This window comes from Bipolaris victoriae (genome assembly GCF_000527765.1).
Source record: "Bipolaris victoriae FI3 unplaced genomic scaffold scaffold_36, whole genome shotgun sequence".
Lineage (NCBI taxonomy): Eukaryota > Fungi > Ascomycota > Dothideomycetes > Pleosporales > Pleosporaceae > Bipolaris > Bipolaris victoriae.
The window spans coordinates 104,819-128,520 of record NW_014575356.1 but is presented as its reverse complement, the minus strand read 5'-3'; the positions used below and the strand labels follow the sequence as shown (position 1 = coordinate 128,520).

Sequence of the window (23,702 nt, the reverse complement as noted above, 5' to 3'; positions counted from 1 at the left end):
ACCGACATCCCTGCAAAGGCCCGCCGAAATTCAGATGCTCGAACTTTTCGATGCGTGCAACGCGACATAACTTGCGCCATGGGGAAAAGGACCGCCTATGACGCTCATGCCAGGAATGCGCATGTGGATCGCGAGAACAAACGCCAGAAAATCGATACCAACTATGAACGCAATTCACCACGGCCAAATGGCAGTGCCGAGGAAGTTACCGCTGCGCGCGACCTGCAGAATGCTCTGTTCTTCGACCAGAGTTCCCAAAGCAACTTTCGAAGCGGTAAGTATAGCTGTTATTATGAGATATTAGTAGAGACTCATCAGTATAGGCCTGAGCTTGTTCAAGCGTTTCCTCGATTCCATCCTTTACCCGGCCGACGAGCACGATCTGCCCCGCAAACGAGCTATCCTCCGCGAGTATCTGGACACACAAAAGGGAAAAGGACGAGAGGAAAAGGACAAGGCTTTCTTGCAGAATCTTACCCAGGCATGGGATTATGCGGTCGAGACCAACAACAGTCCTATCGTCTCTCAGGTCACCGCTGTACTCGCACTCTTATTCAAGGTCTTTTCTAGCCACGGGGATTTCCTAGATTACGGCACACTTTTGGCAAAAACACTCCTGCAACCGTCCATTGCGCGCCGCTTCGTGCGCAGTACTTCGGCTGCATCCAAGGAAGAGAACGTCATTGCGCCTGCGCTCCGTCTGCTTACCGAGCTCACAAGATTCAATGAAGGCGCTCATGCGAGGACTGTCTATGCAAAAAGAGATTTTACCCTCGAACCCAAGATTCTAGGGAGAAATATCAACCTGAGCAGAGAACAATCGGTAGCCGACCATGTCAAGAAACCAAGCATCCGAACCACGGCGATCCGATACCTCTTGATGCACCTAAGGTACCAGGATGAACGCGCGAAAAGCGAGATACTTTCCAATACCAACGTTGTGCGCACCGTCTTCGACCACATCCGCACAGACCCGCCGTTTCTGATCTACGAGATACTCGATGTGTTCAGAAGCCATGTGTTCCAGGACAAAGCAATTACACGACAGACCAAGAGCAGGATCTTGAGCGGAAAGACACTTTCGCGGATAGCAAGTTTATACAGCTACGAACCAGAAGAGGGGTCGCTTTCAGAAGGGCAAAAGGCACCCGACCAGCTCGCTCATGATTTCTTGCGTCTAGTGTGCACCGATCCCGCATATGGTGTTATGCTGCCCACGCAGGGTTTCTATCCATCTGCATTTGACGACAACGAGGATGAACAGGATGATGCAGCTGGTTACGGCAATGACCTGGGGCTCGACACCGTTGGCAGTTACAGCAAGATAACAAAAGTACGGAACATTATCTTGTCAGAGTTCATTCAAAGTCAGAGACCATATGCAAATACCCTGCATCAGGAGCTTGTTGTGGATATATTCCGAGCTTGTCCTGAGTTAATTGCAGACTATTTTATCAAACGACGCGACTTCAGCTACGACCCCAAGCTCACGTCAACCTGGATCGGCTATTCAGCATTTCTGTATCAAACCATCCAGCTACCAGTTCCAAAATATTTTGGCGCGAAGAAGAACTATCGCGACTATCCTCCTCCAGTGGCTGTGCTGATGAACAGCATCCTGCCCCAGCCTCTGAACCAGCAAGTACTCACAAAGTGTCTCAACCACAGCTCAGATCTCGTTCAGTTATTCGCGATGCAGGTCTTGATTGTGGCCCTTCAGAAGCTACGAGGGATCCTTCAAGAAATCAGCAACGCCAGTGCTGTGAAATCATCTAAACAGTGGGAGCAAGTGTCTAAGCGTCTAGTATCAGATGTCAGCCGACGTTGCCCAGCGATCCGGACGGTCTTTTTGGCGCTCAAGAAGCCCGGTCTCAAGGACATGAAGCGAGAGTCAATCACGAGATTATTGCGACTTTACTACGAGGTGACCCCTCAGGTCGCGCTTCAGGAGAAGTTTGATGTATCGCTGCCCCTGTGTAACGCCTTGGTGGAGGCCGAGAAGCCGACTGCATCGCCAGAAGACAAGGTCTTTCGCATCATGGAACTTGAACACTGGATACAAATGGCGAGGCTGTCGCCAGCGATGCGCTGGTGGCAGAAGCAGAGTAGGTTTTTACCTTATCCATGACATTAGATGGCAGACCCGACTAACAATTACAGAAACGCTTTCATACTCGCCATTTGTCACACTTTTGAAACTACTGGTAACATCAAAGGAGAGCGAGCTCTATGCAGGCATCCGATCTCTGTTGAGCGACATCTTGCAGGATCAGGAGATGCTGCAAACCAAGACTTCGCCTGATGCGCTTGACGCACTCATTGCCAGTTTAGGATCAACGTCAGGATCAAGCGCATTCTCAACCGAGGTACTTGAGTTCCTGGATGACTGCTGCGCGCGTTTCACCAAGGTGCCCATTAAGTACTTTGACGATTTGGATGTCATGTGTGGCCGCACTGGACAACCTGCAAGCGACATGGGGCCGTTTAGCAACCTGCTGATGACTCTAGTGGAGCAATGGCCGTTCAAGGGTGGAGAGACAGCAACGAGTAACGCAGCCGATTCTCTTGCACAATGGCTATCACGACTTCTCTATCTTCTCAAACTCATTGGCGAAGATGAGAGGATGCTGGGCCAGGTCCGCGACGCCCTTGTTGAATCAGCCAATGCAGCATACAAGGAGGTGCTCAAGGATGCTTTCCTATGGAAGATGGGCAAGGAAAAAGCCAAGGAATCATTGAAGTTGGCAACTGGTGCAGACTTCAGTGGGTCGGAACGATCATCGACGTCACCTGTGCCAGTTGCAGTGCGAGCACAGGAAGCTGAACAGCAAAGTAGGACGAGATCTGCGGTCGATCTAGAGGCACCCCCAGTTGAAGACGAAAAGCACACAGGTCTGATACGCTGGAGGAAGAAGGAGCTGGGCGAAGCAGTTGAAGACGGTGATATTGGAGAGTTGATTCTGTGTCTCTGCTCCGAACACGGTGAAATCCGCAAGCAGGCCATCAACAACATCCGACAAGTTACAGCAACAATCAAGTTCAGCAGTCAAGGAGATGGTTCTGGAGGGGATGCCGGAAGCAGCATCAACCTTGATCTTCAACAACTCTATCTCCTTCTCGGTGAGCTTTTGGAGTCTATTGATGAGACTGGTGAGGAGGCTTTTCCGTACGTTGGTGGCGTATTGGCTGCGCGTTGCGCGAGCATCGTTGCAGACCCGACTCACTCGCTTTTCAGCGCAGTCAACCGATTTCTCACTGCCTCACCGGCGTGGGATGTCAACTCTCTGTTGCGTTTCTTCTGGCACCGCATTGTGGCCAGTCAGCCAGACGATGACACAACCTATCACAAAGAAGTGGATTGGTACTTGGATTACTTGATGGACAGTTTGAGGACAGGGGCAGACATGGAGTTGTTCAGGAGAAGCAACATATTTGAACAACTACTGAGCCACTATGGGTCTCGGTCATGTTCGGCGTCTGCCAAAGACAAGATTGTGAAGCTCCTGTTGCGGGCGACACACGTAGGGGGAAGCACAACGCTCATCACACGATGCGGACTGATGGCTTGGATCCAAATGATGCTCGACGGACATGACGCGCGACAGGGTGCCCTGAGGATACTGGCAGGACGTGTTTATGAGACATGTGATCAGGAGAAAGTGGCAGCGTGGAGTAGCGGTAGTCTGGGCAAGACGGTAGCTTGTCTGACCAAAGCCTAAGGATATACATGATATCTATTTAATTTTTTTTGGGCATACTACTAAAAGGCCCACGGTTGACTGAAGTTCTGTGCCACGGCCAAGTCACATGCGGTGAACCCTAGAATGACGCACCTACCGTGTTTCCGCACCAGGTCTTGGCAGGGCTCTCTGTCGTAGAGGCCCGCACCACTGGCGACCCAATACACACTGCCATAACAAACTCACGCTACCATTTCCACGCCCACGCTTCCCCTGTTTCCCATTTGCGCCTTTGGAGCGACGACGACATTTTTGAGCCGCAACCACACCCGCCCTTGGCACAAAGTCACGACTTGGGAGCTGATCCCTCTCCGCTTCAGTCGCCGCTACTGCAGCCCAGGGTGTGCGCTACTCCCCTACCACGTTGCATCCCACCAAGAGCTCATTCACCTCGCTCTCCAGCCTTGCGACACACACGCGCGCTTGGACCGAACGCCACAAACCCTGACCCTCAGCATCACGCCTCTCAGCTCTTCCACTTAACCACAACCCACAACCTATCACCCACGCCCGCACACACACAGACGTAATCACATCCAATTGCAAGCGAGTCGACAGCAAGCCACTACCAGACGGCCCTGAAGCTGCCTCTGCCGGCGTCGCCCGGCACTCCAAATCCCCCAATTTCCATCCCGCCCTGCTGTCTCGAGCTTCAGCAGGTCGACCTGCCCCACTTTCATCCCCATGTCTGCGGTGCCCTCAGTCGCGACAATGCGGGGACCGTCGTACTCGGAGGCTCAATTGCTGGCTCTGAAAGAGTCCCCGCTGGTGAAGAAGCCCGATGGCCTGCCGTCAATCTCGCAATGGATGGACGTGCCTGTCGATCAAAATGCCAACAATGGCCACACAAGCAACAATAACAACAACAACACCAATACCAACAACAACGGTACCATGCGTCGCACGCGAGGTGCACGGGAGGGAGAAGGCGCCACGGCAAACGACCAGCGGCCGCTGCACAACCCCATGGGCCAGTTTGGTCGGCGCCAGAGCATGCGTAAGTCTTCTGATGCCCAGGGCATCAAGGCCGCTATTAACGCGCTTTTTGTAGAACCCGGCGAAGAGACTGTGCTCGGCCCGCCAAAGCTAGCCTTCCTCTCAGCCCGCACTCCGGCCAAAGCAGTGGGTGACGCAAAGGAACGCACCGGCCTCACATCTACAGACGGAGACAACGGCGGAGATCGCTTTCCAAAGAACGACCGATGGACCCGAGACCGTGAGACTGATAGGACCCGAGATAAGGGCTACACCAATGGACGCCGCGCCCCGCGAGACGATGGCGAGGGCTGGACCAATGTCAAGGGTCGCAAGAGCCTGGGCCAGGAAGACTTTGAGCGCTTCGGCCGCAATGGTGACCGCAACCGGGATAAGCATGAGGGCGACCCAGAGGCTGAAGCGGCCCCGCGTCGTAATACCCGTGATCGAAACGAGCCGCGATGGGGGCGTCGTGACGAAGGTAGAGATGAGGGAGCAAAGACCGGCGTCCAGGGCGGTTGGCGCGAACGTGAACGAGACCGGGAGCGAGACAATGGCCGCGAATGGACCCGTGGTAGTGCGGCCCGTGGTGAAGATGACCCGGAGTGGATGGACGCCAAGGTGGAGAAGAAGGAATTCAAGCCTCGCACACAAGAAGATTTCCAGCGCTGGAAAGAGCAGATGCGGGCTAAGGATACGCCAGGTGGTGACAAGGACGAGCCGAGAGAGGCTCCTACGGAGACGCCTACTGCAAGCGCTATCACCGCAGCCCCCATGTTAACTGCACCTTTACACACACCTTCTGCTGGCGAACCCACTCAAGGTATTCTTTTCGGAAACTGGGGCAGGGACAAGTCTGCAGAGATGCCACCGGTAGAGAATATCTCTGCCAAACCAAGGGCAGACAAGAAATCGAGGTTCATGACCATGTTCGCCAAACCCGAAGAGCAACAGGCAGCACCAAACCAACCTCCAGCACCACACTCTGCATCCCCCGCACCTCCTATGGAAGCAAATGCTGACAAGGAAGGCTTCCAACGTATTCTTCAGATGCTCGGTCAAGTCAGTACCGGTCCATCACCAGCTCCACTGCCACAAACAAATATGCCTACGCCACCAAATGGCATGAGACAGGGTGGTGGTATTTCCCTGGATTTCCATCAACAATCTCCTCCACCAGACCCGCAACACGGCAGAATACCACCACCGCGAACTCTTGAGCAGCAGAGTATTCTAGAGAACATTTTGGCTCCTCGTCCTGCCGCACCAGAGTCTCGTCAGTCGCAGCAGCTCCGCTTTAACAACATGTCAACAGAGAACCTACACTCTGATCAATTCAGACTTCCCCGCCCCGGTTCCGGTCACCCTGAAGACCATTTTCCTCATCAGCCACCCCCACCACGAACCATCGCTCAAGATGCTAACCTCACCGCTCTCTTGAACAGCCGAGCAAGGGAAGAATCACAACGTGATCAAGCGACGAAACAACGTGAGCGTGACTTTTTGCTAAACCTCATGCAACAACCTTCTCGCGGCACACCACCTCAAGCACAAGGTCACGGTCTGCCTCGTCCGGCCCAAGAGAACCCCAATATGGCTTTCTTTGACCAGCAAAGACAGCAACCACAGCCACCAGCTCAGCACCAGCCCAAGGGCCGCGGCGGTCCTCCCCCAGGCTTTATGGAAGATCCTCGCATGTTTAACGAAAGTGAAATGTTGCGCCGGGATGCTGCTGACCGCCGTGAGCAAATGGAGCTCCGCCAATTGCAGCAAATGCAGCAACAACAGGAGGCTATGCGTTCGAAGAATTCCCGCATGCCTATGGGATTCCCTGGCCCTGAAGATGCTCTCATGGGCCTTCAGCGTCGTAACACAGGAGGTGATCCTCGCATGCCTACCAACATGGGCATTCCTTCGCAGCCCACACCCGATATGCAGTACATGGGCGGACGAGGCCAACCCGGCATGCCACCCACACCCCAAGAGCGACCAAATATTGCTCCACCGCCAGGCTTTGGAGGTCCCATGCGTCAACCACCTGGTCTTGGTGGTCCGACTCCTCCGCAGATGGGCCCCGGAGGACCAAGTTTCTCCGCTGGCAACACACCGCTTGGACACCCTCCCGGATTTCCTCCAGGTGGCAACATTCGTGGATTAGGATTCCCAGGCGGACCTGGTGGGCCAGGAGGTCCAGTAGGACCTGGTGGAAACGGCATGCAAGGACCACCCGGCTACTTTCCACCACCAGGCTATGGTGGACCGCCAATGCCAGGTATGCGTGGTGGTGAGGACCCAAGAATGATGTTTGATGGCCAGTTCAATGGGCCTCCGCGACAACAGCCAGGCCGTCCGGGACCACCCAACATGTACTAGGAAGTAGAAGAAACGATGTGCAGTACATACAATATGAAAGAGATGGTACGCAGCACATTGCACCAGAAGAAGAAATGTTACGTAGAGCGAGGCCTGTCCTGATTTGCAAACGCGGCAAAACGCATTGTTGAACGCAAAAGAAAGACCAAAATGAAGCAAACAGCAATTACCATTGTGATTGGGTTAATTGATTAATTGATTGATCTTTTCGGCCACTATGTTATGTATATGTTTGGTTGGTGGCTTACTTGTTGAGCATAGCGTGGCGTCCCGAAGGAAAAACATGTATGCTACCTGCACAAGTCACGTATATGTATTAATGTAAAGAAATGTGAAGTTTGTAAACTATGGTTTTGCTGTGAACTGAGTGTTCTGCCCTATCTTCCTTTCTGCTCTCTCGGTTTTGTTCCTACGTGCTTGTGATGCTTACCAGATGTCTTGTATAGAGATATGAAGTTGCCACTGCTTACTGCATGTAATGCACAGTTTGCAAGAGCGTGCTTCGATGTTCTTGCTTGATTTTGGTTCACGTGGGCGCTCAACCTACTAGTTCAGACAGAGCTCTTACTACAATTAGCCCCCAGGCCAGTTGAATACCTGCCCAGGTTCGCTACTATGCCTCTAGATTGCCATGCCCCAATAGGCAGCCCGCAGCCATGCAACCTTGCGGGGGCATCAGGTGCTTGCTGGCAGCCTGCTCGACGCACTCTGCTCCTCTTACCTCTACCTGCCTGCATTGCGCACCGCAATCAAGCCTGCAGGTATTGTTAGTAGAACATGCTGGAACACGATGCGCCTCCTCAAGTCTTCCATAACGGGCAGCGGCTTCGAGCTAGCGTCCTTTAACGACGACCTCACTCCTCCATACGCCATCCTCTCTCATACCTGGACCGAAAACCAAGAAGTCACCTATGATGAGTTACTGAAGGGAACAGGCACCGACAAGGATGGCTATGCTAAGATTCGATTCTGCGGCGAGCGCGCTGCAGCAGATGGACTCGAGTATTTCTGGGTCGATACCTGCTGCATCAACAAGGCTACCAGCGACGAGCTGAGCACGGCAATTAACTCCATCTTCCGCTGGTACCAACGTGCAGCCAAGTGCTATGTACTACTCGCAGACGTTTCTGTACCCGAGGAAGTCGCTCGCACTGAGACATCTGACATATCATGGGAGCAGGCCTTTCAACGCAGCCGATGGTTCACACGAGGCTGGACTTTGCAAGAGCTACTAGCGCCAACCAGAGTTGAGTTCTTCTCTCGAGACGGCAAGTGGCTGGGCAACAAGATGTCGCTAGAGCAGGAGATACACAAAGTCACTGGCGTACCTGTCGAGGCGTTGAGAGGTCACAGCCTCACCAAATTTAGCATCGAGGAGCGAATGAGCTGGTCTGCAAAGCGCACGACCACGATCAAGGAAGATAAAGTGTATTGTTTGCTCGGCATCTTTGGAGTATTTCTGGCGCTCATTTATGGAGAGGGAGAGGGGTATGCAGCTTTGCGACTCAAAGAAGAGATACAAAAACGGCAACAAACGAGCAAGAAGGCGGATTTGCAAGACACCTCCGGTTTGTATTGGGTAACATTGAACTGCATGGGCCACTTCGCTGATGATCTACAGCCGTACTGTCACTACCTTTTCCACGAAACGAGCGCTTCGCCGGACGAGAGAGTGAGCTTCAGTCGATAAGACAAGCACTGATTTCGCCTGACACCCACCAATGGCTGACAATATATGGACTTGGGGGATGTGGGAAATCAGCGCTTGCTCTCGAGTTTGCGTATCGCGCATTTGCGGATCAAGCTAGTCGCCTAGTTTTCTGGGTGCCAGCTATAAGTCAGGAAAGTTTTGAGCTTGCCTATCGAGACATTGGAACTCAGCTTCGCATTCCAGGAATCGATGATGCCAATGCAGATTTCAAGCGACTTGTCAGTGATGAACTAAGTTCCGGAAAACTGGGCAATTGGCTGATGATAGTCGACAATGCGGATGACTCGGAAGTCTTGTTAGGAATTGGCAAAAAAGCAACCACACCAGCTCGATTAATCGACTATGTTCCCCGTGGTACAGGAGGATCTGTGCTTCTCACTACTCGCAATAGAAAGGCAGCAACAGACCTGACCCCAAATAACGTCCTCGAGTTGAACGACATGGAAAAGGTTGAAGCCAAGCAGCTTTTTGTCCGCCGAATAAACAACCAAGCCTTGCTGAATGATGAGACAGCTGTTGATGCCCTTGTAGAGACTCTTACAGGCCTGCCACTGGCTATCGTGCAAGCAGCTGCTTTTATCAACCAGAACGAAATGCCAGTCTCTGAATACGCATCACTGCTTCATGATGCCGGCACCAAGGCCGAGCTCTTCAGCGAGCAATTTGAAGACCCTACTAGGTACCGAGACATGGACAGCACTGTAGCGAAGACGTGGCATATCTCTTTTGAGCAAATCCAGAGGCAAGACCCTCTTGCAGCGGAGTACCTTTCGTTCATAGGATGCATTGATCGCATTGGCATTCCTAGGTCGCTATTACCGCCGGGAGAATCCGCTGTGCGGCAGACAAAAGCAATTGGAACACTGACTGGATACGCGTTTATCACAGAGCGACGACAGAATGTGCCAGAATCCAGTACGGAGAAGCTTTTCGATATGCATCGACTAGTACATATGGCGTTGATATGGTGGCTCGAGGGACACGGCAAGCGGGAGGAGTGGGCAGGCATAGCAGCAGCCCGAGCTCAGGAACTTGTGCCATATGGTGATCACGGAAGCAAAGAAACATTGAGCATATACCTTCCACATGCAATGTACTTGGCTGAGCTCGTTGACCTCGTAGACGACTCAATAAGAGCTTCACTGCTAACACGAATCGGCCAGTATCAAGAAACCCTGGGGCTTTATAGATTGGCAGCGACAGCACAACGAACAGCATTATCGCTGAGAAAAAAAAGTGCTATGGCCTGAGCATCTAAAGACCTTGTATACTATGAGCTGCTTGGCGTCTGCCCTGAATGGGTGGGGGAAATACGATGAGGTCGAAGCGATCCGTAGGGAAGAGCTAGCGATACGTGAAAAGGTGCAAGGGCCTGATAATGAAGATACACTAGGAACTATGGGCGAATTGTCGTTAGTGCTGTATGATCAAGGCAAATTCGACCAAGCTGAGGCGTTGGGCCAGCAGACACTAGTGCAGTGCAAGAAGGTGCTAGGGCCTGAGCATCCAAATACACTGGCAGCCATGAACAACTTGGCTCTGGTACTAGACAGACAGGGGAAACGCGAAGAGGCGGAGATATTACACAACCAAGGGTTGGCGATTACCGAAAAACTGTTCGGGCCTGAACATCCAACCACACTAGCAAGCATCCAGAATTTGGCATCGATGCTGTCTCGCAAGAATCGACACACAGAGGCCGAAGCAATGTACCAGAAAGTACTCAACATAAACAAAAAAATACTAGGACCCACCCACCCTTCTACCCTAGACTCCATGAACAACATGGCAGAAGTCCTCAAAGGACAGGGAAAATACACCGAAGCCGAGACAATGCACCGACAGACGTTTGAGCGACGAGAGAATCTGCTAGGACCCGAGAATCCAGACACGCTGGATAGCATGTATAACCTGGCTGTTGTATTGTATCACCAGGGCAGATATACTGAGGCCGAAGTAATGTACCGGCAGACGCTTGAGGGGCGAGAGAACGTACTGGGACCCGATCATCCGCACACATTGACGAACCTCTCCGACCTTGCGCAGTGTCTCATGGAACAGGGCAAATACGCTGAAGCAGAAAAGATGAATCGGCAGGTGCTTGAGCGGCGAAAGAATCTGCTGGGACCTGTGCATGTAGACACGCTGACCAGCGTGTCCAACCTTGCGATTTGTCTCAGGAAACAGGGGCTTATGTCAGAAGCTTTGCCCGTGTTGCGCAGGGCATTGACTGGATATACTGCTGTGCTGGGGAAAGCCCACCCAGATACCGTGTCTTGTCGTAAGGATTACAATAATCTTCTTGAGTTACAAGGGGGAGAAAGGATCGAGGAGGGTGGACAGAGGCGTATGCACAGGTCGACTCGCTCATGGCCATTTTTTTCTGGTGTTTTTCGTAGGATTTCCAGTTAGGAATACTTTGGGATCTTCTGTTTTGATTAGGTGACTGAGATGCTGTATCCGTTAAGTTTGATTAGAGAAGAAATGACTGAAGGGAATAAAAGGGGGTAATCGTAATTGAATCAACCAGCAGATTGCACGCCACAAGAAAGAAGATTGAAGAGTTCTTGAAACGGTGAACTTGGATATACTACCACTACTACAATATTCCTCTAACCCCTTATGAATTCCCCACAGACAAAGGAAAAGAAAAAGGAGAATCCTCCGCGCTATTTTTCTTTCTCTCCACCCTCAGAATACAACCAAGAAAGAAAAAAAAAGAGGTAGGAGAGAAGGGGAGGCTGTGTGACCGTCCACCATTACCACTCACAACATCAGCATGCCAAAGAAACTAACAACAGCAAACCCAGCATAAATGCCCATGGCCAACTTGCCATGCGCAAAGAAACCCGGAGCATTTACTCCCGCCGCCGCCGCACCAGGCGACCCAGAACTCTTCACCGCACTGCCACCATTACCACTACCACCGCTAACACCCGCAGTCCCCTTGCCCGTAGCCGTCGGTACGGATCCCTGGCCATTCACGCCCGCCGCACTCAGCAAGGGCGTACAGGCACTCGCGGTAGCCGCCGACTGCGTCTTGGCCCTTCCGGAAAAGGAACACGCATCAGCGCGCTTATTCTGACCGATATAATACTGGTTGGCGACAAACGCGAGTTGATCTTTAGGATCGCAGCCCGAGTACGCGCCGTAATCGCCCTTGGTGGCGTTTCGCGCGATGCCGGCGCAGTACTTTTGGTTTGCACCGCAGATGTAGTTGAAGTCGTTGGGGTAGGCGTCTTGGTTGTCGGAAGTATATGTGCACTGGAGGCTGTCGAGCATGCAGGCGCAGAGTTGAGGGTTGACTGTTGGCGGTAGCGGTGAAGCTTGTGGGAGCCAAGTGCCACCGACGGAGGGACAAGCCGGAGCAGTGTTTGTGGGGTTGTAGTTTGAGCGTTGGGTGGCGGAGGGGGTGACGGAGGCGAGTTGGTCGCGGAGAGAGGTGAAGTCTGGGTAAGGGGAGACGCTGGCGTCGTTGTCGGTAAGTTCGACGAGGCCGTAGTTATTGGCGCCCATGAACCATTCGTAGACTATGCCGCCGGAGAAGACGTTGGTCATGTTGCCGTAGAGGACGGGGACTTCGGTGAAGGGACGGCTGGTGGGACCTCCCGGGAGTCCTTCGATGCAGCCGTATTCGGCGAAGAAGACGGGGACGGGGTAGTCGGAGAAGAACTTCACGCGCTCGTCGTAGGAGGAGGCTGTGTAGCTGCTGTTGCCGCACCAGGAGTAGACGTTGTAGCCCCAGAAGTCAATGGAGGTCTTGTTGCCTGCGTCACCGGGCTGGCAGGCAAAGTAATGGGCGAGCTCGTTGCGGGAGGGTACATCAGCGGTAGCATAGCCCACACCGAGAGTCTTGCGGTAGTTTTGGTTCTGGATGTACGTCTTTGTGTCGCGGACAGCAGCCTTGACAAAGGCAGCAGCAGCAGTTTGGTTATCTGAACTGACGTTCTCGTTGCCGGCGAAGAAGCCAATGACGTTCTTGTACTTGCTCAGCGAGTCAATGACGCCCGTGTACCTGCGGTAGAGAGTGACATCCCACTCTGGGTCGTTTGAGCGAATCGAAGTAGAGGGTTCGCCCAGGTCTGAGACGACGTAGATGTCGGCGCTAGCCAGCTGCGCCATGCAGTCGTCATGGTCCTTGGTGGGGTCAATGGCATAGACACGGATGACATTGGTGAAGAGCTGCTTCAGGTAGGGAATGTCTCGTCGGCAGGCAGCGCCGTCTGCAAGGGGGTCCGTGTAGGTGGCATTGGCGCTGGTAGAGCCGTTGGGACTGTAGTTTTGCTGATAGGCAACGCCCTTCATGAAGCTGCGAGATGTGTCAGTGTGACGTAGTATGCGATTGCAAGTAAATCACCACTTACAATTGCGAGCCATTGTTCGTGTAGAAGAAGTGCTGACCAAAGACCTCAATCTCGGGAATGTCGTCGTAGCTAGCAGCCTGAACGCTACTGGCAGCGAGCGCCACCACTGTAGCTTGGAGCACGCTCTTCCACATGACGGTTGCAGTGGGCGTGGGTAACGAATGTGAGAAATTATCAACGAGTGTACAAGGGCGCAAAAGCCTTCTTGTATGTAGGGGTGTTTGTGTGCAGTGGTGGTGAACAAAGACACGGATGGCTGGCTGAAAGACTGACTAGCTATTGGAGAGACCGGGGGTGACGGGTGTTTTCATATGCCAGGGACGCGTGTCTCTGGAGGGGCAGGTTTTACAGCATGGGGCTGCAGGTAGTACATACGGGCGAGCGTGCTATTCTAATCACTTTAATGGCGCTGGCCGGGCCGAGGGGACGACGACGTAATAGGATGGTGATGATGTTGGTGGTGGGTGAGTGGGGCTGTGCTACCGGCCCACTTCTCTCTCCACTGATTCCCGGGCTAAGCTTTGCGACCTGTGGCTTGGTCTGGTTGGCTTCCCCGGATTCTGCCTGGCGACGTTGCGAGCTGCCGTTCGTCTAAGTAATTCTACTACATGCACCACTCATCCATCATCCATCATGCTACAAGCTGTCACTCCCATTCTTCTCATCGCTTATGGATGGCTGCGGCACCGAGTTGACGCCCGGTCGTAAGGCCAGCATCCGGCTTCCCGAAGGTGCGCCACTTTCTGCCGTATCCAATGCCGTTTAGCGTGGCCGCGCGCCTACACGCACTACGCGTATACAACAAATATACTACTCACATACGCACTAGTCTGCTCTTCTCAAGCACCTACCCATGTCTTCACCTACGCCCATAATAGTACTCGCCCTTTCTCGTACTTCATCGTCTTATCACCGACTCTCTGCAGTTTCTCAAAACACTGCATCGCCTGCCATGATGACTCCAACGCCACAAGAGGAAACACTACAACACCTTCGCTCTCTGCCCTATATACCTGACCGGTTTTTGCTTAAGCACCAGCCTCAGGATGTGCCACAGCCATGTTATGATAGACCTCGGTGTCATCGCGGCATCCGTTGAGTCTCACCTCCCGAAACGATAGCGTTGGACCAACCCGGATTCTGTGCTTGACGCACCACTTCACCGGCTCCTGTCCAGTAAGGCCGCCACAATCAAACCCTCGTGGCGCAGCATCGCATCCACCCCCTCGGAACTGCCGCGGTTTATGATGCTTATCCTGCTAAGCTTTGATGTCGTGCTGTGATATGCATTAGCTGTAACCAACACTTTGCACTAATGGCTAAGTCCACTAGACTCAATAATCATCGGCTGGGGACCATGAACAGTAAATATCAAGATGAACCAGTTCAACAACGTTGGCCCAAGGAAAACACCAAGCGTGTGTCAGTGTCCAGCACCTGAAAGGTTTGACACTCGAGAATGACAAGCGTTCGAGACTTGAAACTTGTCGTAGCGACTTGGCCATGGGCCTCCCGGAGTCGACAAGACAGTGCGAAACTTGAACGTGCGTTGGTGACTAACACCAGTCAGAACCACAACTGCGTAATGTGGCGCAGTCTAGTCTTAGATTAAGATCTCGAAAGGAGCCATAGGGTATTTAAACCCCTACAGCCCAATTCTTTGTTCGAAGCCAGGGCCAAAGAAAAGATGCCTGACACTATCACCGCAACACAGAATTCAGGCTACAACCCTGCCCAGTACCCAAGACCTCTGACAACGTGGCAGCCATAGCCTTGGCGTTCTTATTCATATTCGTAATTCTTCAGTCGAAACGTTGCGCCTGCTTCACTCGCGTCTTCCCTCCGGAAATGTCGAGTACCGCGACCGTGGCGTTCGTCGTTCCGTTGCCTAGGCTGAGCGCATAAACAGAGTCACCTGCAGTGCAGAGATCACCAGCACCCTCAACAGATGCCTGCCGAACCGAACTCATCATAATGGCAATCGCCTCGAGCAAAGCATCAGTGATGAAATGGGAAGAAGAATCCTTGGGTGTAGCCGGAGATATAAACACCACCATGCCCTTGATCGAGCCTCGTACTTCCTTTGTACAAACAGTCTTCGCGCCGCCTTTACGAATCGTTCAACGAGTAAATGTTTAAATTACTACTATTCTCTTAGCAGTCAATCTATTCCTAATTTCTGAATCGGCATGATACAGTATCTTACCCAGGTGGCTTTGGGCCAAAGCAAATCATATACATCGAAGACATCTTGTCCCTCAGCCAATGGTAAATTACGACACGCTTCACATGCACGCGGAAAAATCAAGGACGCCCTGTGCCTAGGCACAAAGTGCCTAACAATTTCTGACGGATGCGTACAAGCGGGATCGGACATGCGGTGAAGACGAAACCGTGCCTGTATCAGAACATCAAGTGGGAAATGCCATGCCGATCCTTTCTCAAAGGCGTAATTTTGACTCGAGAACCAAGGCTACCTGTTGCAACTAATGCGCAAACCATCCAGCTCTTGGCGCTCGGTTACTGCAAGTAGATGCTTGTGGAGCTGCAGCTGGAGTAGGGAGTGGGGAATGGGGAAGGGGGCGGGAGGGTGAGCGGCCGCCAATGCGACATCTGCTTCAGCAATTTTTTTCTTCCGACCAATTACGTTTGGTAAGATGGAATTGCGACGGGATTGGAGATTGGGTGCAGGAGGGTTTGGGTTCACATACAACGCATTGACGAAGGGGTCGGGAACCCACCCACCCCTTAGCGCCAGTGCATAACGGGCGCCATCTATCACCCTCGGGTCGTTCTGGTTGTTGCAAGATTAACAAATCACATTCTTTCTCCAACTCCAAGGTTCAACGAGGGAACACGTTCTTTTTTTGAAGCTGCTTATAGCCTTTTCGACCTGTTTTCTTTTCTCGTTGCTCCCATTTTGCTGTTGGACGAAACACCGACCTGAATATCACCAGATGAGGAAATTCGCATTTAAGCCTTTCAAGGGCGACAAGACGGTTCCTACAGATGGTATGTTCCCCGCTTTTACCTGTTCACGTGGGCCGGGAAAAAAGCAAAGTGTTAAACCACAGCCTTATCGTCTGACACCCAAGGCAGATCCCACAGAATCTCGGAACCCAGTACAAAAACGACGAGAGCAAGTTCGTAGGGCACAAAGGTATGTTTCTAAACGTTCTCATTTCCCATGCAGCGTGTTCTGCATATGCTTGCTGCCAACAACATCCGATGTTGTTTCCTCAGGTTCCTTTAATCTAACATGACACTTAGAACTCACCGCGAGCGAAAAGAAACATATATCGCATCTCTAGAAAGCGAAGTTGTTCGCCTTCGTGCCAAAGAAGCACGTCTCGAGTCAAAAATCAAAACACTCTATGCCGAAAATAGTATCCTAAAAAAGGGCTTGACACAACAAGACGTCCCGCTACCCACAGAAACCGAAGCAGCAGACGAGACCATAAGTCTCACCGTCTTCCAAGAAAACAGCATCACAAAAAAGGGAAGCTGGCGAAAACAAATCTCCGTCACCCAACCCCACAAGCCCATCACAAACTTCTCCCAACCCGTCTCCCCGCCTTCCTCAAAATCCTCATCGCGCTCTTCCACCTCCCCAACCCCCACACCACCACCAACCACCCACCTTGGCGCCCTGGACCCGGATATAATCGGCATGGACTTCGTCCTAACCCTCGAATCCCCCTGCCTCTCCCACACCGACATCTCCCCAATCCCCACACCACACCACCCCCGCACCTCCTCCCTCCCCACAACAACCGGCCACGCCCTCACCCTGTCTGCCTGCCTCCTGCACACGCACCCTTCCCCACCGGGACACCGCCAGTACTCGCAAACGCCCTGGCGCGCGCCCCGCTCCTCGCTCTCCCACGTGCTCAGCATATCGTCAAACGTCCCACTGGCCGATGGCGAGGTAACGCCAGTCCAGGCTTGGGAGTATGTGAGACAGCATGCGGCGTTTAGTGGGTTGGAAGTGGGGAGGTGGGAGATGCTGAAGGAGAAGTTGGTGGGGGCTGTACGGTGTTATGGGTATGGGGGTGTGATTGAGAGGAAGGTGTTGGAGAATGTGGTTTTTGAGGCGTTTGTTGTTGGGAGGATTTTCTGAAGGGGGGTGGGGTTATTGGAGTTTGGGTAGCTTGGGATGGGTAGGATATAGTGTTTTTTTTCTATTGGTAGTATTACAGATGGTTGGAATATGGGTACAGTGGTTGATGCCACCGCTATGAAATCTAATGTCCTTTTTCTATGATCGAGTCTTTTTTATGCTTGGTGTTGCTACAGCCCGACAGTGTGCAGCCTACGTATTTGCTTCCGGGTTTCTGGAGCTGAAGCGGGTGGGAAGACATCTCCAGCAGTTGGCCGCGGTCTATGCATCTGCCGTGCTGGAGTTGGAGGAGTAACATGTCGACTCGTCTCAGTAGGCTGCTTACTCACTCCACGCGGTGTACGCCGTGTTTCATACTCAATATACTCTCCATCCTCTTCCTCAAGATCTTCTATATCATCCTCCAGCTCCTTAAGCGCCTCATCAGCCGTCTTCATCTTCCTCTGGTGCGTTCTCACAACACCACCCCACAGCGTCTCCAAATCCGTTTCCGCTCTCTTCTCCTCGGTAAACATTTGCACCACCACATTAACACCTGGCTTGACGTCCCTGAACCCGACAAACTCTTGTACATTGTCGCCGGGCATATGTGTATCTTCTGGATGCGCTTCTAGTTTGCCCAACGTACAGCAGATCCAGCCCGTGCGAATACCGTCGTCGATATTGCCTTCTGGTATCGCTCCGCCAATATTCGCCAGCATACGCATTCGTTTTGCCTTGCGCCTCAACTTGATCTTCAGCTCGTTCCGGCCAAGCAGTCCTGCGGCGTTTGCCTTCAAACCGTGCTCTCTCCGTAGGTACCGACAGAACCTGTCTGCTGCCACATGTAAGTGCTTTTCTGACCTGGCTGTTGCGATGATCATGATCAGCTTGGGGCCGAGCGCTGGTGGGGGGTCGAGGTGCCGTAGGTCGAGAAGCTCTAGATCGTCTAGACCAGCTGTGACGGAAATGTAGTCGAGGAGGGTTTCGAGGAGTGGTGGGGGATTTTTTGGGAGCGCGGGTATCTCGGCGGGTTGTTGGACCGGCAATTGTACGGATGATTGCTGTTTGAGATACCATGGAATAGAGGCATCTTGTGTGGAAGGCGTTGGCGTAGCCTGTTCTAGATTGCCGAAGGAATCTGTCGCAGGGTCGTGTGCTTCGGAATTGGATGTCGTTTGTTTTTCATTATTGCTTAGAAAAGCGAATTCAGGGTCTTCAGCTGAAGAATTGTCTTTTTGCGATCTTCGAGACAGGCTCGTGCTGAATGCGCATTGTGGAGGTTTCAGAGGCGAGGCGCGAGATGTTATGCGGTTGGTCTTTGGTATTATTGGCGATGGACGTGCGTTTGCCTTTAAGCAGGAATTGCAGATAAATCTCGAGGAAACAGCTCTCGAAACCGACATTTTGAAGCGCAATGGACGTGCTGCAGTGTAGGTGGCGTTGAAGTTGTGACATTTCTCGATGACATGGGATGTTTTGCCAACCCCTGCTAGCGCATGCAACACAAACGAAAGGATTATGGCTGCCGTGGCGCTGCTTTCCAGCTTTCCATTGGCCGATATGCTTTCACGTGATGATAAGACCCTTATCAGTCCCGCAGCGGGCAGGAAATTTTGGCGGGGTCTTGGTTGAGGGTGAATTTCCAAGCAAATTCGCCACACATTTCGACTCATAAACACTCAGATTATTGCTCTCCGTTTTATACCCATATACTTTCCCTCTATTACGGCCAGAGGATCTCCAACTACCTTGACCACACTGTTGCTGCCGAATCTCCTTGCCAAAATGGACGGCACAATGACTGACGCTCAGTCCTTTGCGCCTGCGCCTAAGAACGCAGCGACAATCCTCTGTGCCGACTGTGGCGCCCCTGTCGACGGAACCATATCTGGAGCCTTTTGCTACGACTGTATAAAACTCAAGACCGATGTTACCGGCGGCATCCAGCGTGAAGCCATCCTGCTCATGTGCCGTGACTGCGACCGATGGCTCTCCCCACCCTCGACTTGGGTAGTCGCGCCCCCAGAGTCGCGCGAACTGCTCGCTCTGTGCCTTCGAAAACTGCGTGGACTGAACAAGCTAAGAATTATCGATGCGAGCTTCATCTGGACGGAGCCGCACAGCAGAAGGATAAAGGTCAAGATCACGGTGCAGTCGGAATTGAACGAGGGCGCCATCATGCAGCAGACCTTTGAGGTCGAATACACGCAAAACTACAACCAGTGCCCGGATTGCGCAAAGAGTTATACACACAACACATGGAGGGCCTGCGTTCAAGTGCGACAAAAGGTGCCACACAAGAGGACCTTCTTGTACTTGGAACAGCTGATTCTGAAGCACGGCGCACACAAAGACACCATCAACATCAAAGAAGTACACGACGGCATCGACTTTTTTTTCGCACAAAGAAATCACGCAGTCGCCTTTTGCGACTTTTTGAAGGCCGTCATCCCTGTCAACATCAAGAGGTCCGAGGAACTCATCTCACACGATATCCACACGTCAACCAAGAACTACAAGTTCTCGTTCTCATGTGAGATTGTGCCTATTTGTAAAGATGACCTTGTCGTACTTCCCATCCCACTGGCCAAGAAGATTGGCAATATCTCACCTCTGACACTCTGCTCACGCATCGGCACATCTGTTCAGCTCCTTGACCCAGCAACACTACAAACTGCCGACGTCGCTACCGACATCTATTGGCGGACGCCATTCCGACCATTGGCAGACGTGCAAGAGCTGACGGAATTTGTCGTCTTAGATATCGAGCCCTTGGGTAAGCAATCTGGACGCAATTTTCTCGCAGAAGCAACCGTAGCACGCGCGTCCGATATGGGTGTTAATGACACAACGTATTACTGCCGAACACACCTCGGTGGTATTCTCCACGTTGGCGATTCGGTAATGGGTTACCTGCTCGCCAATACAAACTTCAACAACGATCTTTTCGATGTCCTTGAACAGAATAACAAATACGCCTCGGCTATTCCAGATGTGGTCCTCGTCAAGAAGTACTACCAGCGGTCCCGGAAGAGTAAGAACAAGCGCAACTGGCGCGTCAAGCGCATGCACAAGGAAGAGGGCGAGATGTTGCCTCGCAAGCAAGACCAGGAGAAGATGGAGCGCGACTTTGAGATGTTCTTGCAGGATGTCGAGGAGGATCAAGAGCTGCGACAGACAATGGCACTCTACAAGGCCCAGCAGCAGCGCGATGCCGACGCGATGGAAACCGAGAGCAGTCTTGGTGATGACGAAGATGAGGGCATTCAGATTCCGATGGATCAGCTACTTGACGACTTCGAGGATATGAAGATGGAGGACTAAACGCGCAAACGCACGTGGGAGTTTCGATCAGTTATTTTGGCGTTTTTGTTGCATTTCAAGGCGTTCCTTGCTAGAAAAGTGGGTACTGTCACTCGCAAGGATGTGAGTATTCTAGCATGTGGTGGCTGCTATCTGGCTGCTGAAGATAAGATGAGAAGAGTCTAGTTGATGGACGTTTACCCCTGTGCGGGCAAATCTGGCCGTAGACTTGCCGAAACGGGACACGCCTAAGATTACTCAATTATCCTTAGACTCAACTGTCACTGTCACGGACATGGGCGTGAGCTAGAGAGCCGACTTGACGGCAAATCTCCTGACACTACAGCGAATTCTAGTCGCAAACTCAACAATTGGCATGCCGTGAGACGGCGGTGATCCTCGTTGACGGCATATAAGCAATAACATTATACCCCATCAACAGCTGCGACCCGCACGACAAAGTTTCCTGGGCCAGTGCATTACTCGAGCATTAGATTCCAGCCAGATCTTTGTGGGGTCATCTAGCAGGTAGGGCGTACTCCACACGGGCCTTCCACGTGCGTTTCAACAGGACAGAGCTTGTGGTGGCGGCGAGAAAAAAAACTTCTAGCCTAGGAATAAAGAAAGCCATCGCCTAACTGCGTTTTGCCAACATTTTGACAGCGGCTGAGGCGCTTGGAAACTGCTCGGAGGCTTGGTCGGTCGGCTTGACTTCTTGTATGAGAATTATTCGTATTCCAAATCTAAGAGAACACTATAGTACCACCAAACTACTAGCACTGTCAATCAGGGCAGTGAATTTATTTTATTTTCAAACTGAAGATCATGACCCTGACTCTGAGCATGAAAGAAGCAGCTTAGGCCACATGGCACGGCGATGTGCATGTCGCACCACTGCTGCATTGGCACCCTTGTAAGGCAAGCCACCCCGGCCTAACATCATGATGTTCGCCTGCGCCGAACGGCTCAATGACCATTTACGATACATCTCTGGGAATTTGTTCCACAGATAAGTATTCCTTCGGCCCTGTCGGGGATCACATGGGCGGCCACGACCTTCACCACGGCTCGGGTTACATGGATCTGATCGCTTACCCCCGCCCCAAGACTTGTTTCCTGAAACTGGGCGAACTAGCATCTGGGTGCTGTGTGTAAAGAGGGGACGACGTGCATAATCTAGAGGCTTATTTGCCCTAAGCACCTTCAAACTGTAATCATCACCGACTCCATCCGCTGGCGGACCACACCTATTATCTCTAGCTCCTCCAACGTCACCAGACTATCATGGCAGACAATACGCCTGCCATGAAGGATGAGTTCACCTCCATCATGATGAAGCTGTTCCAGAACCCCCCGGACCCTAATCAGCGCATTCCCGTGTGGAATCGCAAGGGAACGATCTATGGTATCACTATCCCGCTGCAGGTACCGTTTCCACCAACCCCCAACGATGAGACGCCGACAACCCAAACTAAACACTGACAGGTCCTCTGCTGGGTCTTCGTCGCAGGTCGTCTTCATACACGTCTACGCGTGATCCGCGAGCCTGGTCTCGATGATCTCTTTGTCGTACTGGCCGCGCTATTCAATCTCGCCGCGCTCATCGGATTCCTGATTAGTACGTCTTGCTCTTATTTTCAGTTTTTCTTTGAAGAACATCATCTGATTGTGTTTCTTACAGGTTTAAACTATGGCATGGGTCGTCACCTCATCTACATTATCCCCGTGCTCCAACCAACCATGATCACAGTCTACATCAACAACGCTTCGTACCACGCCACCACCGTTTGCATCAAAATCTCGCTTCTCCTTCAGTACCTGCGCATGTTCCGCAACGGCGTGCGCCGCATCGTGTGTAGGGTTGTGCTTGGGCTCGTCACTGTGTGGGCGCTGGTCTTCCTATTCATGGCTTGGTTCCCGTGCTTCCCTGTTTCTGCCTTTTGGACCAGATCGACGGGTTCAAAGTGCTATGGCTATGGTTACCATTCAGTGGGTGAGGCGAAAGCGTCGGTTCTGGCTTTTGCGGGAACGAATATGATGTTTGATTTGATCATCTTTGCTATTCCGCTCACTGAGTATTTTCGGAACAATCTGAGGCGCAAGGAGGTTATTGCTATGACTGGACTGTTTGCTTTCGGCGCAATGTTGGTATTTCGATTCGGTTTGGAGCGATGATAGCTAACTTTTTTACAGTGCTGTTTTGATGTCGATTCTGCGTCTCTGGGCTACGTTCAGGCACAACAAGGATTCGGTTCAGAGTTTCGATTTCGTTTGGTAAGGAGCCGATTCTCTTGCTCTACAACTCTGAAACAGAACTCTCACTAACGCTGGATTGTATAGGTGGTATCCCGAAGTCATCATCATCTCCTTCCTCGAAGTCAGTTTCGCAATCATGTGCGCCTCGATGCCCATCTTCTGGCCTACCGTCGTCGCCAACTGGGGACACATCTTCATCACCAACGAAGTCCGCGTCACATCTCACGAGCGCCTCGATAGCGTTACCCAGGACCAAATCGAACTTACGAGGGCTGCATCGTTGAAGAGTGTGGATAGCACCAAGGGCTTGACAAGAGTGGAGTCTGAGGGAATCAGTCCGTATGATAGCGGATATCTCACGCAGCCGGGAAAAAATGAGCTGTTCTCTACTATGCATGTAGAGGTGCGGCCTCAATCGCAAAAGTCGCGGGACAGGCAAATACGTATGGAATAATGTACAAAATCAATTGTTTCATTGAGTTCCACTTGTACTTCTTTGTCGATATTTACATTACTGGTGCGACAGATACTGGGCTAATCTAGTGCATATGCTGGCATTTTGCGCATCCAAGCAAAAGCTTGACACCACTTAGTATTTCGTGTTTCTTTTTGCATACTTAGACATCGAAAAACATTCGATCATTTCCAATGTTTCACGACAGATAAACCACGAGCTATCAAACAAATACACATCTAATACTCCAAACTTCTCCTCTTCCCACTATCGCGCAACTCCGACAACTGATTAATTTTCGCAGCTTCTGCTTACTTTACGATCCTCAATCCCATTACTTTATCCCCGACCGGCCCCCTGTAAATCGCCAACGCTTCCGTCTCTACTTTCCCCGCACCGTGCCTCACAATCCCTTGGAACTTCA

General features: G+C 52.0%; 10 protein-coding genes across 10 annotated transcripts; 7 read left to right on the top strand and 3 right to left on the bottom strand.

Annotated features, from left to right (window-relative positions):
* Window positions 1-78: 78 nt before the first annotated feature.
* COCVIDRAFT_15447 (hypothetical protein) lies at window positions 79-3,719 on the top strand (the record flags this gene model as incomplete). The annotated part of the gene is made up of 3 exons (XM_014701755.1): window positions 79-274; window positions 324-2,105; window positions 2,161-3,719. 3 exons carry the CDS (start codon window positions 79-81, stop codon window positions 3,717-3,719), a joined length of 3,537 nt encoding a protein of 1,178 aa, XP_014557241.1.
* Window positions 3,720-3,928: 209 nt separating this feature from the next.
* COCVIDRAFT_97634 (hypothetical protein) lies at window positions 3,929-4,270 on the top strand (the record flags this gene model as incomplete). The annotated part of the gene is made up of 1 exon (XM_014701827.1): window positions 3,929-4,270. A coding segment is annotated over one exon (342 nt), but the record flags the coding sequence as incomplete, so codon positions are not given.
* Window positions 4,271-4,424: 154 nt separating this feature from the next.
* COCVIDRAFT_26073 (hypothetical protein) lies at window positions 4,425-7,088 on the top strand (the record flags this gene model as incomplete). The annotated part of the gene is made up of 1 exon (XM_014701781.1): window positions 4,425-7,088. The coding sequence occupies one exon, from the start codon at window positions 4,425-4,427 to the stop codon at window positions 7,086-7,088; it is 2,664 nt and encodes an 887-aa protein (XP_014557267.1).
* Window positions 7,089-7,878: 790 nt separating this feature from the next.
* COCVIDRAFT_97607 (hypothetical protein) lies at window positions 7,879-11,211 on the top strand (the record flags this gene model as incomplete). The annotated part of the gene is made up of 3 exons (XM_014701826.1): window positions 7,879-8,656; window positions 8,710-10,035; window positions 10,394-11,211. 3 exons carry the CDS (start codon window positions 7,879-7,881, stop codon window positions 11,209-11,211), a joined length of 2,922 nt encoding a protein of 973 aa, XP_014557312.1.
* A 354-nt stretch (window positions 11,212-11,565) lies between these two features.
* On the bottom strand, window positions 11,566-13,297 carry COCVIDRAFT_15444 (carbohydrate-binding module family 43 protein; the record flags this gene model as incomplete). Its single annotated transcript, XM_014701754.1, has 2 exons — window positions 11,566-13,108; window positions 13,164-13,297. The coding sequence occupies 2 exons, from the start codon at window positions 13,295-13,297 to the stop codon at window positions 11,566-11,568; spliced, it is 1,677 nt and encodes a 558-aa protein (XP_014557240.1).
* Window positions 13,298-14,965: 1,668 nt separating this feature from the next.
* COCVIDRAFT_97403 (hypothetical protein) lies at window positions 14,966-15,136 on the bottom strand (the record flags this gene model as incomplete). Its single annotated transcript, XM_014701825.1, has 1 exon — window positions 14,966-15,136. The coding sequence occupies one exon, from the start codon at window positions 15,134-15,136 to the stop codon at window positions 14,966-14,968; it is 171 nt and encodes a 56-aa protein (XP_014557311.1).
* A 984-nt stretch (window positions 15,137-16,120) lies between these two features.
* On the top strand, window positions 16,121-17,283 carry COCVIDRAFT_97594 (hypothetical protein; the record flags this gene model as incomplete). Its single annotated transcript, XM_014701824.1, has 3 exons — window positions 16,121-16,175; window positions 16,263-16,323; window positions 16,434-17,283. 3 exons carry the CDS (start codon window positions 16,121-16,123, stop codon window positions 17,281-17,283), a joined length of 966 nt encoding a protein of 321 aa, XP_014557310.1.
* Window positions 17,284-17,453: 170 nt separating this feature from the next.
* Window positions 17,454-18,668, bottom strand: COCVIDRAFT_15442 (hypothetical protein; the record flags this gene model as incomplete). Its single annotated transcript, XM_014701753.1, has 1 exon — window positions 17,454-18,668. One exon carries the CDS (start codon window positions 18,666-18,668, stop codon window positions 17,454-17,456), a length of 1,215 nt encoding a protein of 404 aa, XP_014557239.1.
* Window positions 18,669-19,062: 394 nt separating this feature from the next.
* On the top strand, window positions 19,063-20,589 carry COCVIDRAFT_97397 (hypothetical protein; the record flags this gene model as incomplete). The annotated part of the gene is made up of 1 exon (XM_014701823.1): window positions 19,063-20,589. One exon carries the CDS (start codon window positions 19,063-19,065, stop codon window positions 20,587-20,589), a length of 1,527 nt encoding a protein of 508 aa, XP_014557309.1.
* Window positions 20,590-21,852: 1,263 nt separating this feature from the next.
* On the top strand, window positions 21,853-23,278 carry COCVIDRAFT_97542 (hypothetical protein; the record flags this gene model as incomplete). Its single annotated transcript, XM_014701822.1, has 5 exons — window positions 21,853-21,993; window positions 22,054-22,186; window positions 22,250-22,712; window positions 22,762-22,842; window positions 22,909-23,278. The coding sequence occupies 5 exons, from the start codon at window positions 21,853-21,855 to the stop codon at window positions 23,276-23,278; spliced, it is 1,188 nt and encodes a 395-aa protein (XP_014557308.1).
* Window positions 23,279-23,702: the final 424 nt, after the last annotated feature.